The 21,109-nt window shown below is 37.7% G+C and overlaps 1 protein-coding gene across 3 annotated transcripts in view; it reads right to left on the reverse strand.

The window, feature by feature from the left end:
- Positions 1-868: 868 nt before the first annotated feature.
- The window catches only part of Cacnb4 (calcium voltage-gated channel auxiliary subunit beta 4), a 133,608-nt gene continuing 113,367 nt past the window's right edge, over positions 869-21,109 (reverse strand). For all 3 annotated transcript variants that reach the window (XM_010641401.2, XM_033757217.1, XM_019210195.2), the window contains 5 exons: positions 20,284-20,393; positions 15,357-15,508; positions 13,136-13,231; positions 3,779-3,964; positions 869-1,626 (listed from right to left, as the gene is read on the reverse strand). In XM_010641401.2, the coding sequence (XP_010639703.1) occupies positions 1,366-1,626; positions 3,779-3,964; positions 13,136-13,231; positions 15,357-15,508; positions 20,284-20,393 (805 nt within the window). In that variant the 3' untranslated portion in view covers positions 869-1,365. The remainder of the gene's footprint in view (positions 1,627-3,778; positions 3,965-13,135; positions 13,232-15,356; positions 15,509-20,283; positions 20,394-21,109) is intronic.

The raw sequence follows: 21,109 nt of genomic DNA on the forward strand, positions 1-21,109 counted from the left end.
TTTTTTTTTTTTTTTTTTTTTTTTGTAGCAGGGATGGAACTCCGGCCTTTGCACTTGTCAGGCAGGCAGCAGAACCACTAAGCCAAATCCTCTGCCAAATATATTCTGAATCTAGGACTTTATTATTTTTTTAAATTCATCATTTGTTTGAATTTTGCCAGTTTTTAAATTCATCATTTGTTTGAATTTTGCCAGTCAGTCATTTTGTAAAAACACAACTTTCAACACCTAATTTGAATATGTCCATGGAAAATAAAAATTCTTAGCATAATTAAAAATATTATCGATGGGCTAGAATGTTCAGATATTCAAAGACAGAGACTGAGTGAAGCAATGGAAAGATACTCAGCTGTGCTGGCAGGAAATACTGACCCTGTGTGTGTTAAGTGAGTAGACGAGAGAGGTTTAGCTGTGCACTCAGGAGGATCTGTACAACATCCTTGCTATCTGACTTTTCATCCCTGGATGTGTGCAGTTGTGCTCATATTGATTAAAGAAGAAACAACACCTCATTTTCTATTTCTTGTAACCTGCTTTTCTTGGTCTTTTCATTACTATTCTCTCTTACAACTGAAATTTTTTGAAATTTTTTTCTACTTTTCTTTTCTTTCTTGCCAACTTCAAACATTCTAAGAGTATTGACTGAACAGAAAGCAAAACATTTTGAATACAACAGCTGTGCAAGGAAAGAAATAAAAATATTAAAATTTGAGACTATATCATTTCTGCATTAAGATTTCTCAGATTTTTTTGGCACTATCAATATATTTGGTAAGTTTGAAAAGCCATTCTGGCAACATTAACACATATTAAAATGTTTATACACCCAACTTTAAATTTAAGTTTAGCTTCCAGCAAATAAATACAATACTTGGTTTTGGCTTCTATTTATATTTTGATTTTCTTATTAATTAATTTTTTTTTCCAATTTTTCAATTGATTGCACCATGCTCAAGTAGACTTTCTAGTCAATTCACCCAAATTCCAACAGGAATTGGTTTATAAATTGGTTCCAACTGGAACTGGTCATTTAGAATTTCCAGCATGGGAAATTATTTTATATGTGCCTCAATAAGTACCCTAGATTACAAATTGATGTGTCTAGATCTATGAAGCAAACAAAAGGTACTGTTATCATGTAAATGTTGCACTGAAAAATATCTTTATGATTGGGCATCTAATATCCATCTAGATTCAAGGGCATAATGTACATTTTTTTTGCCCTACTTAGCATCAAATGACAGCAGCCCACAAGCACAGTAAATACTGTGCCATGCTTGCCAAGTTTAAATGAATGGTTTATCCTAGCAATGCTATAGCAAATAGTCAACAGGTGAATATTTTTAATTTTTTGTTTTGGCAGCCTCAAAGCCTATGTCGGGAGTCATGGCTGTATCCCCCAGGTGAGCCTCTGTTCCTATGGGGTTTGTAAGTGTCCTGGTATGAGTCAGGGTATTCTTCTTCCACAAGAGGATAATGATCTCGGCTATGCTGGGAACTTGAAGACAAGCGGTTCCTACTCTTCCGAGCCCTCTCATTGTGATAATTTTCATCAGAGGTCATTAGACTTCGACTTTCAATTGGAGAGTTCTCTGTGGAGTGGTTGTTGTGTCTCATTCGCTGACTCTAAAAATATCAGATAGTTCATTGATTAAATAATGTCAGCTTCATTCGTCTAAACATGTAAATGTGTGTACAATAACAGGATCTGCACAATGAGGTGCTAAATATCTGCCCTAGGAAAGTGTTTTGATACACAAATGGTCTCCTCAAAATATCTCTGTTATCTGTGAACTGTGATACAACATGCAAAGATCCCGTGCTGTTTATACTTAATGAATTTAATTACATAGTGCTGCATGACTATGTTTCCTATTAAAAATATGGACTTGAAAGTGGACTCTTACATAGAACTTAGTATACTTAGGAAGAACAAATAATTCCACTTCTATTGTAAAAATGAGTATTATTCTACTATTGGGAAATAAGGCTCAAAACAACATCTATTATTTTATTCCTCTCTTAAACTGATAAAATCTTTCTCCTAAAGCTACATACTTCACCCTGATTTAGCTGAATGTTCCTTATACCTTTGTAAAGTATTTCAGTTAAATTACTTGTACTATCCTTAAAATAATGCATTTGTTTCTACACCCCACATAAAAGTCTCTCTGGACATTCTTTCCAAAGAAGTAAATGGTAGTTATGCAGCTAACTGATGCATTTATAAATCTCTGATTCAACTGAAATGTCCTGCAAAAATAATCCTCAGATAAAAACCAAATCTGCCTTACATTAACTGAAATCAGTATCTTAAGATACTTACTCAGAAAATATTATCCAAAAAATTTTTGTCACTATAGTAAACATGTATCTGCATTTGTCTACTGGCTTAGGTAGGGCATCTGAGTTAAAGAACAAGATTCTGATGAAATCATGGACCCAGACACAACATCTGCAAAGTACATTCAGCTTTTCACAGAAGGAAAGCTCATTCAATGGATCACAGACTGCACCATTAACCTTAGCCAGGTGAATACCAAGTTGGTGCCTATGCTTACTGGGAGAAGTAGGCCACAGGATAAAGGGCACCACATGAACTCATTAGTGAAACTGGGAGAACTAGGCAGATGTCTTAGGGCTGACTGGTCAAGAGTACTGCATTCATAAACGAGGCACTTTTCATCTCCTCCTACATCACAGAAACTTACCGCTTCATGCATTCATTCCTTACCCCACTATGTACAATTCAGAGCCAACTCAAATTAGTCAACAGAAATGCTTTACTCAGATCAGGAAGGGAAACAAGGCAAGAAAATATCCTGGTGCATATATACATACTGTACACTCATACATTTCTTATGTTCACTTCTAGCCTCAAAAGCAATTCACGTTTTTTTGTAAGCTCTTCTGCTTACAAAGATGCAAATTTGGAGCCGAGTAATACAGTTCTAATAGCATTTCAGAGAGTGCCATTTATCTCAGAGTTAACTCCACATGATCTACAATTATGACTATCATTATAACCCATTAAAACAAAGTTAGTAAGGACACAAGATTGCTTAGCTGACTACATGCTCCTCAGTCACCTGGGGGTCTGGCCACATTCCAAGCAGCTGCTTGATAAGTGGTAAATAATAATTAATGAAGAAAGGCAAGGATCATTTAGTGTCTTACTGCCTCTGGATTCCTGTATCTAGTTCTGAGTGCAGCACCGGAGCAGCAGAAGACAGGAGTTCCAGATACTGGGAAGCCTCCAGCCTCCCTAAAGATACCATCACCACCCCCAAAACTCAGGGACCTGTCACTGTTTCCAAATGGAGTTCTACTCATGTTCACATTCTGTCTTGTGGTAAGTAGAAGGCAGGCCAGAAGCCTGTGAGGCAGGGATAGTTCAGGACAGTTAAAAGGCTTATCTTCGCAAGTGTCTCCCTTAGCTGGCTATGGTACCTGATAGTTATGTGATTATATTATCCTTAAGGAGTGCCATGCGGAAGTCATGGACAGTTGTGCTGTGTAGGCATTAAGTCTACCAAGGATTCGTTTATTGAAGTAAAATCCATTATAAATTCACAGACAGCAAAATTTTCCAGAAAAGGTTCACTCTCTAGGTAGCTTTCTCTAGGACAAATCATAATGAGGTAATTGTTTACATTTTTAATAAACATAACGTGCCCCCTCTTCAGATTAAGGACTACTGTAGTCTTCAATTTAATCAAGATTGTTATAGAATCTTAAAAGTAAGGCTGTAAAAACATGAGTGAAAAGATGACAATACCTGTAACCCAGAAATTGCAGTGGGATATGGTGAGAGTGCTGTGGAGCCCAGGTTCCTCCCCAGCAGTGGGGTCATGGGGGTGCTGCTGGTGGTGTGCGTGGCACGCCAGTATGCCTCAAGGTACTCTCCCAGATGTTCACACGCATCCTCAAGCTGATTCTCGTCCAGGATAACATCAAACATTTCCTGTAGATGACAAGAAAATCCATTAGATTTCCAGTTTCAGTTTTAGGTGATGAAACTTAAAAATTTCATGTAAGGCAGATAACAGCCTTCTCATATGTATGTAGCACTTAATATCAAATTTGAGGGGCTAACTGGGTAGGTGCTAAAGCTAAAGTCCAGTGAAGAGTTATAGTTATTCATGTGCCAATATGGATATTTGCATAAAAATAAAAGTACCCAGTTAAAAATTTGGGTCTTTCATTATTTAGAAAGAGATGAAGTCAATGTAAATGTGTTATAGGTAAAATATAGTGAAAACATATGTACTCACATTTTTGCCCATATATCACTAAAGAGTTGAATTCTACTCATTTGAGAATATCAGAGAAGAAACTTAAGGTCACAGTGTTTTGGGCAACAATTCTACCATTGGAATAAACATTGTTATGTTGAAGGGACTACATTTACTTAGCTAATTCTAAGAATGTTTGTAAAAATGACATTATCAAACTCAGGACAAAACATGAAGGAAAGAAAGTTTAAAATCAATACTAGAAAGCCACATTACAGTGATTGCTGCTACCATAAGATTGTGAAATGGTTGAAAAGAATGCGGTGTTTAAATGCAGAAGGAGTATTTGGTGTCCATGTATGTGTCAGCAAGGACTTTGTTCAGCACCTTCCCTGTAAACAGGAAGCTGTTCTTAAGCCCTAACAGGAGCAAAGCAGCCCTTCTCTTATGGCAGTGAGACTGGGAACACAGACCGTACATATCCAAGACAAGATATTCCTGGTAGGGACAGTCAGAAAACTGTGGCATCTCAAAAGAGAAGAGCTATTCTGCAGTTAGCACTCCCCATTAAAGCAGGTGGATGATTATGGATCTTTCAGTGGCTAGATTCAAACGCCTTCTCTCTCCCACTATCCACCTGCTTTGATGAGCTAATTTTACCAAACTAAGAACTTCCCAGTAATGATTCAAATACATGGTTACTGTTATCATCATTGTCATTACTGGATTAAAGATTAAATGGCAACTAGAAGACACAGTTGGTGGCACTTAAACTGATTCACTCTCTTCAGTGCTTAGAAGCAGAAGTCCTCATGGAAACTCTCTCCCAACATTTACTACGTATCTATTTTGGGTCCTGGGGATTGAACATAAGAACTCAAGCATGCTAGGCACATGTTCTGCCTTAGAGCTTCACTTTCAGTCTTACCCTTTAAATGTTTCATTGCATAAATCTTTACTGACATTTTTGACCCTAAATTGGAAAGCAAGGGAACAAAACAAAGAATATAATAAGAATATAATAATCCAAACTGACTCATGTGTGAGAAAACTCAACCAATTCAATTTATGTAGAAAAATACCACCCCCTCCCAAACATTTATTAGTAAAATGTCTGGTATTTTTATTCATTCATTAAATATTTACCTGGCATCTATTTTGTTCAGGGCACTGTGGGTATACAGAGGAAAAAACAAAAAACAACAAACCTCACTCATCCTATGCCCAAGCAGCACACAGTTTGGTAGGAGAGAAAAATACTAAAATCCATAATAATCCATCTTACACTGGGATTTCATTCAGAATTCAGACAGACCACACCAGCTAACATCTGGAGCTGCCGTCCAGCACTGCCACTGCTTACAGTTCTGAATTTAGAAGAAGACCCAGAGAGGCTTGTGAAATTTGAACTCATAAAAAAGGGGGGATTATGAGTAAGCCAAAGAATTCCATCCATAGAGGAAAGAAAATAAAACTGACAGAAGAGAAACAGAGCCACACTGGAAGAGCAAAACCATGTGGTCCAGGAGAGAAAAAAGAGCCAGTTCCTAGAGTGTCAGTCTACATATATCCTTACCATAATCCTCTTTTTCCCACTGAGGTAACCCAAGAGAGTTTCTTGTCACTTGTCATCAAAAGGCTCTTTCCTTAATATAAATTTTCAGCAGTCACAAAGACAGTCGAAGCTTTCCATAATGTTCTGACACTAACAGTGGCATTTCAGTACTGACTTGATCAGGGCAAGGATGGCTACATCCCCAAAAGCTTCCACAGACAGACAAAACAGAAAAGAAAAAAGAGGAAACCAGGCAGCACTAAACAAAGGATCCCTCTCAGCTACTGCAGAGCTCCAACTTTTCACACAAATTCTAGATTAGATGTGATTTAGAACCTGTTGTTTATATCATTTTATTTTTGTTCATTATAAAATTAGGTCACATAGATCTCATTCTATAATGTGAGTTTGGTTAGTTCCAACAAGTCATTTTCTTGCTTTTCTAAGGCCCAAAGTGAAAGAATCTTCAGGGATTCCTGGACAGAAAGTTTCCTGACAATGACAGCCAGGATCACAGAGCTCAAAGAGGGCATAACTGGAGAAGCACCCACCACTGCAGAATGCTGTTTGTGTAAGGTTTCTTTCTACTTAGCTACTCTGCAAGCTATATTGTCACCACTGCAGAGGCAACTAAACACATTTAATTGCAAGGAATTTTAATAAAGTGCTTCTCTTTGCCATTACATAAAATTTGTATACATCAGCACAAGGCTGTTTGCTTTGAGCCTGATCATTACTTGCAAACTATGCTTTTGCACTGCTGAAAGACAGCTATATGATGGGAGATGATTTAAAACTGCTTTTAGGCTTTCAATAGCACAGAGAAAGCAAATTTCCGCTTCTGAATGAATACTGATATATGCACCTTATTTTCAGTGAATTTCGCAGCCCATGTATCTGTGACAATTTTTCTGTTTAGAAAATAGCACAGCTGGGCTCAGTGGTTCCGCTGCATGCCTCGTCATCACAAGGACCTAAGTTTGATCCCCAGTACAATACATAAATAAATAAATACCACAGCTGAATACATCAAGAGTGTTAGAAAGTCAGGACGGGGAATTTTAAAAATCATACACCAGCTGGGCATGGTGGCGCATGCCTGTAATCCCAGCACTCGGGAGGCTGAGGCAGGAAGGATTGCTATGAGTTCAAGGCCAGCCTGGACTACATACATAGTGAGTTCCAGGTCTGTCTCAACTACACAGTGAGACCCTGTCTCAAAAAACCAAAACAAACAAACAAACAAAAAAATCATACACCAAATTCAAAGCAAAGCAAACCAATGTTTGCAAACCAGGTTTGTTTATTTTTTATAATTTAAAGGTTCATGTGTAATCAGCTTCTCGCTGTATATACTATGGGGGCCCATAGCCTGGGCCAGGAATGAAGAGAGCTACTTGATTACAAAAGTCATAGGCAGTGAACAGTGATACCAAGCCCTTTGTGGAGTGGTTGTCAAAGCACTGCCACAGAGAACACTCTGACATTCTAGGATGGGATGGGACAGTCAGTTGAAGAAGGCGGAAATGGCATGCCTGCCAAAGTAAACATGGAGTGAACAGAGAAATCAAAAGAAACCATCCACAATTCAGGCACAGGAGGCCCTTCTCTGGGTTAGCTCTTTCAGGAAAATTAAAAACTAAAACATTGTTTTAAACAAGCACGAATGAAAACATGCCTCTACTTCATCCAGTGCTTAGGAGATCTACACCAGTGGTGACGAAAGGGAAAGAAGGACTGAAGCTGCTAATAAAAAAATGAAGATTTATGAAATCTTTTAGAAGAAATTATAAGCATTCAACTGTCTGCCCTGCTCTCTATGCCGGAGTAGTATGTGACAATCTTTCCTAGGGAAACCACTTGATGGGACTGCATGTTTCAGGGGGACTTTCAGTGCGAAAATGTGAAAATCCTGGCAAATCCTACTATTCAGTAAAATAAAGTGGCACAATGTCACAACATGCAATGATAATTATAAAATAGCCAACCAACATTTACTTCATGTCAAAACTGCATTCTTTCTATTATTAAAGCCTTTCAGGTTTTGAGTACTTAACTCATTGGTCAACTTAGGAAATTTTTCTAAGTTTAAAGACTTTTTAAAATAAGACTTAGGAGATCTTGGGGGATAAATTAAAGCTGACCAATATTGCAGGGTTCTAACAGTCCCAAGTAGTTTTCATCTTAATGAGCTAAACAGGAAAGAGAGAGTTTTTACCACTAGTTGGTAGCAATAACACAAAGGCAAAGAACACAGTGACTTTTTTGTTTGTTTGTTTGTTGTTTCTTTTTGAGACAGGGTCTTTCTTTGTAGTTCAGACTGATCTTGAACACACACAAGGGCCCAGGATGCCCTTGAACTTGTGGCAATCCTCCTGCCTCAGCCTCTCCAGTAGTGGGATTACAGGCATGCAGCACCACACCTGGCTGTAGTAATTCTGATTCTTTCTAGTTATTTGTGACATTCATTCTGAGCCTAAACATGTTTTTCTCCTGATGTCCTTCTATCCTGTCCCTTCTTACCCTTCAAAGATTGTAACAACATCTGCCAATGTTACTGTCTCCAGAAAATGCACCCAGATCATATCAGTCCAATTGGTTACATCACGGCACCTGTGAAAATTAACTGCCCTGAACTCTAAAAATAGGCCATGAATTGGATGATATCACTGGAAAAGGTGTAGCTCCCTTTGGACTGACAAAAACTGGATCCCGCATGGGGTTGTTTCCTGAAGGAAGTACTGCATTTTATTATTATGCTTTTTTTCAAAGCTGTTCCCTTTATGTTACTAGTTTCTCTCAGTTCATTGAAAAGAGTTTATACGATTATCTCTTTTTTTTTTAAATAAAAGAGAGTCTTTTCTTGTCTATGATTTCTACCCTGAATAACATTTTGGCCATTCTTTTAAGATTAGGGAATGATACTAAATATTGTTATTCTCTATTTTGTTATGAAATTTAATTTTTCATAAAAAGAGAAGAGTGCTTTTTTATATTTTCTTAATTAATATAAACAATTATTGCATTAAAATAAAAATAAAGAAAAAACAGTATTGGGAGTTAAACTATGGATATTAAAGGACTCTATAATAATGAATGCACCAATAGGGAGAGTACTTCAAATAGATAAGTGAGCCCACATGATTCAAACTAATTATATAAAATTAGTGGATAATTACTATCATGAAAAGAATATGACCAAAGATACTGGGCACTGTCATTCCTTCATTCCCTTTAGAGCTCTTATGTTTAATAGAATAAATCTGAGTCTATTCAGCACTGGAAAATAAAGCAGGATAGAAGAGAACTATGGCTACTGTAATGTTAGAGGTTTGGAAGAATGCAGAGATGAGTTCCCTTCTTGCAGAGAGAGCAATCAATGTCATTTTACACACACACAAAGCCATTACACAGCTCAAAGAGCCACAGGGTCAGTTTTGGTAACATAAGCCAGCTTGTAACTAAGTAGGATTAAAGGATTACATTTCATTTATATATTCAACTGTCTATCTGCTTTTCTCACTGTGCGTTACACAGCTCTTATTACCATAGTGCTGGGGAAATTTGAACTTGGCCTTCTTAAAACTTGCTTCTCAAATTCTCGGAAAAGAAAAAGAGCACCAATACATGGGAGAAGTCAAATGAAATCTAAAAATGAGATATACAGATGTATACTGGTAAAACAAAATCAGGCTGGTCATATAAAAAAAATGTATGAGATGGGCTTGTAGGTCCTAGTTCCACAGCTTTTCTGTCTCTGTCTCACCAGTCCATGATCCTAATCTGCCATACCAGATTAGAAGAAGCTACAAATTCTTTGACACTCCCTTCACAGATGGAGATGGAGGTTACAGCCCCTCTTATTAAATCTGGGAAGCTTCTGTAGTTATTTTGATGAATAAAACACTGTGGAAATGATGCTATACTGGTATCTAAGACCAAGCCATAAGAGATTGGAATCCTTGTTCATGGAGCCCTGGGAGCTCTGCTATGAGAAGCCCTTTGAGAGAGATCCCCATGGAAAGAGTCTGAGACAATTGGAAGAAGAAAAGGAGCTGACTCCAGCCCAGCAGCCATTCCTGCCGAGATACTAGGTCGTCTACCAGCTGAATGCTAGCATGCGGCCACTGTATGAAATCACTATGTTGTACAGTAATTTATTGCACAGTAATAGACAATCATAACTCACCCTAAAAGAAGGCAACTTCTTTCAGGGAGTAAAATCAGGCCTGCTTCCTGCTTTGACAAAGCTTAATTGGAAAACAGCTTTTCCCATTTATTTGTATATTGTCGATGGCTACTCAAAGGCGGATTTGAGTAGTTTTGCAAAGAAGACGATAAGGCCACAATACCTAAAATATTTATTATCTGGCTCTATGCTTAATCTCCTTCTTTCACCCCTCTGCTAGAGAAAGCCTCTTCCATAGAACCTGTGATTACCTTGCCAGGGGAATATGTAATAACCAACCTACTGCCATTCACCATCTATATTCTCACTAGACCAGGAGACAGAGATCTTAGGCTAACTTCGGCCAAGGCGTATATGACCTTTGGAAAACCAGTTCGACTCTTGGTCTCAGTTCACTCATTTGTAAAATGAGGAGACGGTACTGGATCAGTCTTTCCCTCAAAGTGTTTCATGAAACACTAGACCCATAGGAAAAACAGGTCTTTGGCCACACTGCATGTCCTATCCTGCTGGAAATGTTCAGGTACACCAGCACAGTCAGGGTTCTGCAGTAAAGAAACCTGAACATATTTGTTACGTACGTTTCCTCAAACATTTTTGGTACAGGGCTTTCTCCCCTTACCACTTGCATTTAATCCACATTGTAAAGAACACATGCGAGAGCTTTAAGGTCCCTTTCTGCTCCAGTAGTCCATGAATATAGGATTCATTCGGTTGCCCACAGAGTTAACTTTTTTTCATCGCTCTTTTAGACTTCCCTTCCCATAAAACAGCTGCCTTTTCTTTCTTTGCAATATGAGATTTCACCAGTAAAATCTGCTGACTCTTAAGACTGGAGATGCAGTGGCCAATTAAGCAAGTGGCAGATTCTCCTAAAGGAACTAAAATGACACAGTGATCACCAATCTTTAGATGACAACTATAATTATGGTCTTGAAGTAAAGCCACAAATGCAGACACATTTTTAAAATTGCTACTGGCTTTTATAATCTGAAGATCTCTTCATGTGTGCCAAAATGAGAGTGTACAATTCTTTCTTAGCATTATAAATGCTATTCATGCAATATCAAATGTTTAGAAAATGTTAAGTACAAAATAACCTTACTTATTCAGACTGCTTGTTTAAAATGCCAGGTTATCTGGCCAGTTACATAAAACAAGGGCGTGTTTATCCTGCTAAGATAATGACGGGGCAAGGCTGTCTTCCAAGAGCAGGTGGCTGTTTGAGATTCCTGACCTGGGGACAAGTCCTAAAATAACTCACAGTATTACTCACAGTTAAGTATATACATTTTTTTTCTTAGTTCCAACTACTTCAGATGTTATAAGTCATACTAAATGTACAACTACTCAATGATCAGCCCACTCAGCAGCTAAAGTAAGTCAGTTTTAGTGTGACGTATTTTCTCTAGTGATTATTAGACTGTTAATAGATTCATTTTTATAAAAAGAAAAGGCATTTTTCCTGTAAATCCCTTGTACTTCCACTTCCATTGGGTGTCTGCTTTCAAGTATCAAACTAGGGTAATTATCCTTCACAATTGGTCTAAAAATTAGACACAACAGCACAATTCCTGGCCTTTGGTAGCCGGACAATATAGATTATCTTCCTTTAACTGTGAGGCATCACAGGGTCAGGGGCTGGGAAATATATTGTTTTATATTAATTCAGTGCTCTAATCAAACATTCTACTGCTTAAATGCACTTCATTAGTAGGTAGCATGGCATTCAAGTTTTTAACCTAAAACTCCAGACTCTTAGGTGTCCAAATTATTTGTAGGGTGGGTGACTAGATATATATGTGTGTGTGCAGGATGGGTAGGGTTGGAAGGAGAAGAAATTGGCTTTTGAGACAGAGGTAGCTCTAATCCTAACTTGCTAGATGTTCTCAGGGACATTATTTAACCTTTCTGTCTGCAGTTACCTCAACTATAAAATGAAGATTATATTGACTATTTTATTAGATAACGGTCCAGATTATATATATCCAATGTAAAGTGTCTAGTATACCATCTGGCCTACTGTAAACATCTAATAAAAGGACGCATTATTATTCTTTTGGCCTGTACATTAATTTTACTCATTCAACAAATATCTATTATGGGCCCAGGGAGACAGGAAAGTGAGACGTAAGAGTAAACCAGGGAGGCACAGGCCATAACAGACTCTAATCGACTGGACACAGCATGACGCAAAGCGCACCTGATAAAAACAATGCAGAAACCCCAGACAGCGCAAACATGGTGTGACGGGCAGTTACAGCTTCAACAAAAATTCACTCACTGAATTTTTACACCAACCTCATGCAGTCGATTCTTGTCCAAGTTACATAAGTGCTCAGTGTGGATTTGAACCGGGCATCTGACTCCAGAGTCTGTGCTTTTAACAGCCATGCTGTTTACCTCTCTAAACATTTGCATTATGCTTCCACAGAACATAAATGAACTTTATACAAGCATATATAATCTAGTGAATCAACTGAGTAAAAAAGATAGTCGTGTCCTTCTTTAGAGATACATAAGCAGAGACAGTCAAATAACTGTGCACTGGTGACCCAGTGCCCTCTGACAGCAGTCTTCTCCCCCACGCCCAGCCCACCACTGCTTGCCTTCCAACACAGCGGCTGTTTTCTGGCAACAGCACTAGGAGAAAAGTTGCTATAATATAATTTTTCATCTCACTCAACCCTAAGCCTTTCATCTGTATGACCACAGGGCTCCTCTAGTTTTCCATTAATTATGATACCTGCAGTATCATAATCTGTTAAGCCTGACAGAACCTTCTGGCAGAAATGTTCAAGGAAAGTCAAATTGGCATTTTTATTTTATTCTTCTCATTTTAAAAACTGTTCACAGAACTGGACACTGCATGATAAGTGCTTTGCTGAGTGTTTGCAAGGTAACAAAAGCAGCAGGAAGGAGAGCAGATCTCAGTCACCATGATCATTTTTTATTACCAGGCAGACACTCTCCAGCTCTGGATGCCTGAGCGCAAACTACATGACAACTGCAACTTATTCTAAGAAAGCTTTTAGATTTATGATGAGACACCATCATCACCATCATTCTAGAACAAAAATGACACTGCTCATATGAAGGGAGAAAGTCCACTTCTAACTGGATGAGAGTGATTAAGACAAAAATGATTATACTTACAGGAGGACACTGTGCAAGTTTATCAGCTGCCACCAACTGTACATTCAAGTGTTTACTTTGGGACTTTCCTCTAGATTTAATCAACCGCTGTAAAACCTGATAGAAGAAGACATGAACCTGAGGTACTGCTAATGAGTTGGAACAAAACAAATAAACCAGGAACTTTTTAATAGTCTGTTCAGCCCTGAAGATTAGTAAAGAGGAAATACAATGTGTGCAATCAAATACTGTAAACCCTGTAACAATGCCATACGCTTACACTGGTGTCAGCATCACAGACCAGGAATATTCATCCTAGACTAGCTCCACCTGAGGCACTGGTGGGATTCTGAGGTCCCACTTTAGATTGTGAAATCTCTTCTGACATTTCAAAGAGAGTCTTGCCAAAATGGAGGAACTGGTTTGTACTGGGTCATTCACATTGAGTCATATTTTGATATTCAGTTGAGCAATATTTTGACTTCCCAACTCCATGTCAGATAAATGTCGAAGTCATTCGTATATTTGGTTACTTTTGTCAACCACAATTCATCAGACATTCCAGTTTAATTTTACATTCATCAGACTTTTTCATGATTGGAAATCTAGGCAAAACACTTGCACTGGTACATTCTTATACGTATATAAGCTGATACATCTATCTTCTGGTCACTATTGCAAGTATATTTGGCCATAGCCTCTCCTTTTAAAATACATTTTGTTAGATGAATTAGGACATTCTCTCCCCTAAAACCATGCTAGTCTATGAAGCTCTATGACACCTTAGCTCCCCAGGGAATGAGTGCCCGTGGTCCTGCCCTTAAGGGTGCTACAGTGACCGGAGCAGTAGGGAGGGGTGACCTCTCCTCCCCTGTGATGGAGGGGACTCGAGTCCCCAAAAGCTTGAGGTCAGGGAGCTGGCGAGGCAATTTCAGTCCATTCTACCAATTCCCAGAATCATCAAGATTTCCAAATTTACTGTAGGTAAGCAGTGCCTGAAGAGATGGAAGGCTGAAGATCCCAGAAGTTTTGGAGGAGACACAGCTTCTTCAGATTTTCCCTACCCTTGAAAGGAGACCGATGCTCTGGCTGTAAGTTTGAACTTAGTCAAATAAAATACATTCTAGAAGGCACCGAAAGGAAACTGGTTATTAAGATAATGTGAAATATATAGCCCTGTGAGGAATTAACTTTTTTGTTTTCTTTCTTAGTTTATTAGTGCACATGTGTAGTAAATAATGTTTACATTCCTTGTGTGGAGTTGGTACGTGTACATAACACCTAATTCCTCTTCTCATCCCCTCTCCCTTCCTTCCTTCTCCTTTCCATCCATCTCTTGATCCCCTTCCTGTTTTCTTTGGGGGATGCAATCTGGAAGTACATAACGTTTACATTCCTTGTGGAGTTGGTGCGCGTATATATAACACATCCCAGTTCCTTCTTTTCATCCCCTACTCCTTCCACATACCTCCCTCTATCCCTTAATCCCCCTCCCCTCTGAGAACAATCTAACTCCAGACTTCCCATTACCTATTTTTTATTTTGCTCTTTATTTTTATTCTGATTTTCTCCTGTAAGAGAAAGCATGTGATATTTAAGCTTGTGTGTCTGATTCATTTCACTTAACATTTAAGGACATCACTTTTAAAAATAAAAGGACATTCAAATCAAGAAACAAATTTGAGATGGTCTTACTTTTATTTTTCTCTCCCCTAATTGTATGTTATATAAAGATACATCACAAATTGTATTTAATCACAGCAGAACTACAGTTCTCAAAACACCCAACCTATGCACAAATGTCAAGGTCTGTAAAACTTCCATGAGACGTTTACGTAATGATATTTCACATTATGTATGATAAATATAGATACTTTTCTTGAGCTATGTTCTCTCCAAAATGGGGGGAGAATATAGCTTACTTAAGAATCATTATTATCCAAGAAGTTTAGCAAGATAGAACCTACAGTCTGTGAAGTCAGAATCTACTATCCTCACCTTTGTTAATTTTGTTTCTGTTATACACTTGCCTATCTGATTTGAGAACAAAATAATTAAGTTTCTTGAAAGAATAGACTATATATTCACTATCTCAAAGTTTTCTAGCACCTGCACATTGTTTTAAAATGTACTTATTAACAGAATCTCAGGAAGACTTTCTTACTAACAAAAAAGAACAGAACAATGAATATTTCAAAAAGAAATGAACTTCTAATCCTTAAGACAGAAATTAATTATTTACCTTTGGAGATGAGACTTTTACATGAACAATAATTGGTGCTAAGGAAGTTTTTATAAGCTGTGCTGGGTGATTGATGGTGTCTGCATCAAGAACAACTAGTTGCAAAGATCTTGCCAACTCAAAGATTCTTTCAATTTCACTTTGTACTTCCGCTAAAAGGAAAAACAATAACAGGTACTGGTTATTCTCACTGATTACTGTTTATATTAAAAAGAAATAATACACCTTTCAGTTATATTGACCTCATTAGAAAACAAAATGTTTTACATTTTTATAGACCTAATTTAAGATCTTTTCTAAAGGTAGGAAAACAGGTTGAATTTTACATACAACCAAACAGTTGGTGGAAAAACTTGTGGTAGTTTTGTTGATTTCCTTCTACACTTGAGTACCAGGGATCAAACTCAGGACCTTGCGCTTGGCGAGGCAGGAGGCGGCACTACTGAGCTAAATCCCTGGCACTTTTAAACTAATATTTAGCTATTTATATACCTATGGTAATTCTTCTCTGATTGTCGCTTTCATCTAAAGAATTTTCATTTTTAGCTATAATCTCAAACCACATTCAGGAAACAAGTAAGGTGCACATGAAATGTACCATTACAGAACAAGCAAATTATAGGAAACTATTTCTATCCATCAACAAGTTATATATAATATTTTATAGATGTACTTTTTAAAAAAAATCTACAACTTGTATTGACCTCGCTTATTGTTCTAAGCGTTCTCTTTAAGTTAAATATTACAGCCAGTGGTCTTTTCTAAAGCATACTTATCCACATTATTAAAAGAACAAACAATTAAGTGCTAATTATATTAAAATACCACACTGCATCTAGATGCAAATGGCTGTAGCCAACCAAGTAACTGGAATCTATGCATGAGCTTGGGCAAATAAAAGTTCTTTTTGAATATCTGAAGCAATTCAGATATTTTTCAAAAGCAAAACAGATGATCAAAAATATATCCTGGCTTTCTGAAATTTATAGTCTTTTATGTATTTTGTAAACCACATAATTTACTGGATAATTTCCCCAAATTTGAACTATACTATTTATTTTCAGAGAAATGATTGTTGTTATTTTGTTCTTTAACTTATTTTTATGGCTAACAAAGTGTGTCCCATCCAAAGTACGTAGAATAGACAAAGTTACTTAAATGGCCTAGAGAAAAGGCAGATAAATAAATATCCTCATGAGAAAGGTTTTGTGCCAGAATCCCATGGTTTGCTTTGCTTATCCAGTAAAAATTCAAGGTCACATCACCCACCAAACAAAATCTACCTTCCTTAACCAAAAGTATTGATAGGAAATGTCAGATCATGAATATTCAATTATTACCATGTAACTATTTTGGAGGAGCGTTATGTAATAGCAAAAAACTTATTTTTAAGAATTTCTGATTGTTAGTGCATAACCTAGAGTAAACACTAAGAATTTAGAGAGCCAACATATCTATCATTTTTCATACCTAACACCAATGTCCTGACTGACTGCTGCTTTGGCAGGTGACTAACTTTCAAGATACCAATTTAAGGACAAGGAGGCTTATTTGCCAAATTCTTCTGAAACTATTTTCTACACTTGCTAGTAATAATAAACTTATTCTCTCCTTTTTCTCTAGCATGTAGAAACACTTTTTAAAAAAGAAAATTTTGTGAAATTTGCAAAATAAAGTCAAGTTTTACCACATTAAGTTTCAGCCTTGGGATGATGGGGTATGTGCTCTATTTGTTGTTTTATTAACCTGATGTTTGGTTTAAGGGAGCTCTGATCAGCTCTATACCAAAAGAAGTCTATACTGTCTTAACTTCAAGTCTGAATACATAATATTTTCTGAAGCAGTACAGAAGCAGTGATGCAAACTGAACTGCCTGACACAAGAGCCCCAAAGCACTCTGAGTCTCTGTCCAAACAACCTGGAAATATCTGGGCCATGTTACTCACGCCAGTGACAAGCGTATGTGTGGTTCCTGACAGGAGAAGGCAGGCACACCTACTCCTCAGTCAACACACAACCTATGGCAATGGGCATTCTGGCAAGGTGGGGAGGGGGAGGTGGCTAGAACAAGGCAGGAGGCTAGAGGGCAACACTACACACTGGGTGAGCCCAGTGTTTGGACGCTGTGTATGTAGAATTTAATAAGTAGGCTATAGGTATGAGGAAGAAAAAGGTATTTTTATCTATGTAGCTCATTTTCTTAAAGGTAAAAACAATCTCACCAATAAACTCAAAGAGAGAGAGAGAAAAAGGTAAAAACAATCTCAACCAAACCTGTTTCTCAGAGGAGTATCAGTGGAGGGCTTTGTAATCCTGCTCCAGGTACATGGAACTCTGGACAAACATAGGCTATGATGCTGGAGGCCCTGAAGGAATACTTTTATAACCTGACCATAAATTGGGCCCATTCCTCTAGCATCTCTGTGACTAATGATCTCCCCTACAACCAATCTGTTCATACTTATCCCATGCTTAAATATTATAATTGCTCCCTACGGCCCAAGGCAACATTTCCCAAAATTAATACCCTGGAATAGTAATCCTATGTGATTTCCTGTGAAAGAAAGGGGTTTTATTCAAAGGATACATTGCATAGTAGAACAGCTTCTTTTGGAATTTCAAATGTATGCTATGCTTTCTAACATAAAGAGTTTAAGAAGTCTTGCAGTGAAAAGAAAAAAAAGCCAACTGTTTACTTCATCATTTCCAAACTTATCTGACCATGAAAAACATTTTCAATGTAATGACTCTTAATAAATTATAAACATTTCATGGAATGTATTGAAAAGCTCTCTTTAGCAAGTTACACTAGAGCCCTGACAGATTGGCTTCAATCTACTTTTTCAGCCTCTTCTTTACTCTCAAACAACACCCTACTCTCCTTTATTACACCTGCCATGCACAAATGCAGTTCTTTCCTAATCAGTTGTTTTTTTCTGTAGTGTATGTTTGCAATACATAATGAATGTATTCATTGTGAGGTGTTGGTACATGCTATGTTGCATCTTGATCCTTTTTCACTTCCCCTTTTCCACCACTCGCTCTCATTTTTGTATATTCCTATGTGCTTTAAAGAACTGGCTCAAATCTAACTCCTGTGAGAACTTCTCACATACCTCTTAACTCTACCCTTCTTCTTTATCCCCTAGATTTTAAAATTCCATTATCCTAGTCTTTTTAATACCTGTCACTTCTTTCTTTTTGCTTTAGTTATTTATGTCTACATTTCCTGACTCTAGCATAATGCATGACATATAAGTGTTCAGTAAACACTGGATGAAGGAATCTACAAATATGCATTAACAAGTCAATATATGAACACAAGCAACTCATAGTGGTAACTATAATGGATTATCATTAACTCCAAGGGTTGTGAACAAATGAATTTGTAAAGGCAAAAATTAGTGACCTAATGTACACTTTTTTCTTCCCTGGTATTTGTACTATACCATCTCTCCACCCTACTGATTTGGAAGACAGGTGACTAGATTGTAAGGACTGACTTCAGGGAATACTCATGAGAGCCATTAGCAGTGCAGATGGTTAAAGCAGTGAGGCATTTCACTTGAGTTCTGCAGTGTCTTTTAGTTTCTTATAAGTCAGAGGAAAGAGTGGTTAAAAGGTACTTTGAGGAGTCAAAAGGAGGGGATACGGAGGGACAGAGAACAGATACTTATTTGAGAAGTCTTTAACCTAATATAATGTCCTTATCACTCATGCGAGTGGACTTTACCCATTAAATAACTTGATCCGCCACCAATACTGCCATGGTCACCTGCTGAAGGTAAAAATACTGTTCCTATAAGAATGTTTCACTTTGTGGAAGGCTCTAAATATAGTGCTAAAGAAGGAACCATTAATCTACCCCTCATGACAATTATTTCATTTAGTATATGTAGCATTTCTTCACAAAGCAACTATCCTACAAATATTTACTGGCAATTACTGTGTCCCAGTCTTGTAGCAGTCTTGTAACAGAGATGCTGCTTTGTATCTTCTTTCCAACCCACACAATCCCCAAAGCAGGATCAAGGCACAGCATTCAGTGGATTCATGATGAGAAGTTAGAATGTGCACTCTATTTTGGAAATTAACTTTTTAAAGTTTTACATCATCTACAGAGCCCATGTGAGTAGGTTTTTAAAATGTAGCAGCAGGGAACAGCCCTACCTTTTCTAGGTAAAACAAGTTTCCCTCAGAATGTCAAAGCAAAGGAGATTCCTAAGGAAGAAATCTACTTCTCTCTTGATTATCACAGAAGACCATGAACAGGCTTTCAGAATGAACGTGATTCACTAGTAGCATGAACTCATTGTCCACACCCTGTTCATCCACGTCCTTTCTTCTTCTCTATTATGGTGAATTTTAGGATGCCTTTGCATTAGTAGCCTAGAAAAGATATGTTTAAATTCCCTGTATGTTACTAACGGTGGTTGTCACAGTCAATTAAAGGTGAACTCTTCTGTGTACTACCAACTAGCAATAGAAGCAGCACTAAGAACATCATTATCTAGTTAGCTCTTCCAAAGATCTCAGAAAGATGAACATCTCATTTCCTTTCATGTCAGCTGTGACTCAGGTATGACAGATGTCATTAGCCTCATTGAGAAGCTTAGGCAAAGCAGAGATGAGTAGTTTATGTGGTTAGGAAGTAACTGACTAGGAGAGTCCCTTGAAGATTCTTCCCACCAGACTACTAGTTAACTAATTGACTGGGGGTGGGGTGGGAGGGAGGGGAAGGGAAACGCGAGCAGGGAAGATGGACAGGAGGGGTGGGGCTCTGATTGCTACAGTGCTCTGCTCCAGGCTAGGATTCTCCTCAGTTACTTAGCACTTCCCCATTCAGATGGAAAAGCAAATTGGAAAGACTTTCGCAGAGGTTCCATGAATCATCCTGGTCTGAATGTACTACTTTTGAACATCTTACCTAAGCTGGACCGGGTGTTCGAACGTTCAATTATTGCTCTCTTGCTGGGATTATTTAGGACAGACCTCTTAGCAAGAGAAATGTCAGCTGTCACTCTCGTTATTGATATCCTATGAATAGGAACACAGAAGAGAACAAGCCAGTAAAAATGTTATGGGGCTCTGCAAGTAATTTATAACCACAGTACTTAATAACCACTTTACATATTACAGTGGAACCACAATATACTATGCATTGGCCACAAGTATTTTAAACAGGCTTTGGCTACTATTAAAATACAAGCAGAGCAGAATGGAGTAAAGATTTTGGCTATTTAACTGAAAAACGATTCCAATAAAAATGCTCTACTTCCATAAGGGCCTGCCTTGCCAAATTCCCTTTATAATGCACACCACACCAGGAAGGAATCAAAACATGAATAAACCATGCTCTTTCTAGGAAGTAGCAATACAGAAATTTCACAATTCACAGTTGATTTCTTCTTGAACAAGACCTTCAGCGTCCAAAGACTGCCCCAGCATTACAATGCTGCTAGCCAAAGGGAGAAACCCTCTTCATTTTCATCATCAAGGACAATCAACCAGTTAAAGATTAAGTTGCATTACTTGTGTTTAATAGTTAATTTATGGTACATGAAGCACTTGCCCAAAGGGAGTCTTTACTTGTTAGAATGTGAGCAAATGTTTTTTGTTTTTTTTTTTTTCTGCAGGCATAAGATTCTGCAGCACATTCACATAAGAGCTGAATGTGCATGATGGGCAATAATAAAACAGTATGCTTGAGGTCAATATGAGTATGCTACCAAGATTGTGTAAGTTAGAAAATC

Source organism: Fukomys damarensis, unplaced genomic scaffold (genome assembly GCF_012274545.1).
Source record: "Fukomys damarensis isolate Sample0158 unplaced genomic scaffold, DMR_v1.0_HiC HiC_scaffold_29, whole genome shotgun sequence".
Classification (NCBI taxonomy): domain Eukaryota; kingdom Metazoa; phylum Chordata; class Mammalia; order Rodentia; family Bathyergidae; genus Fukomys; species Fukomys damarensis.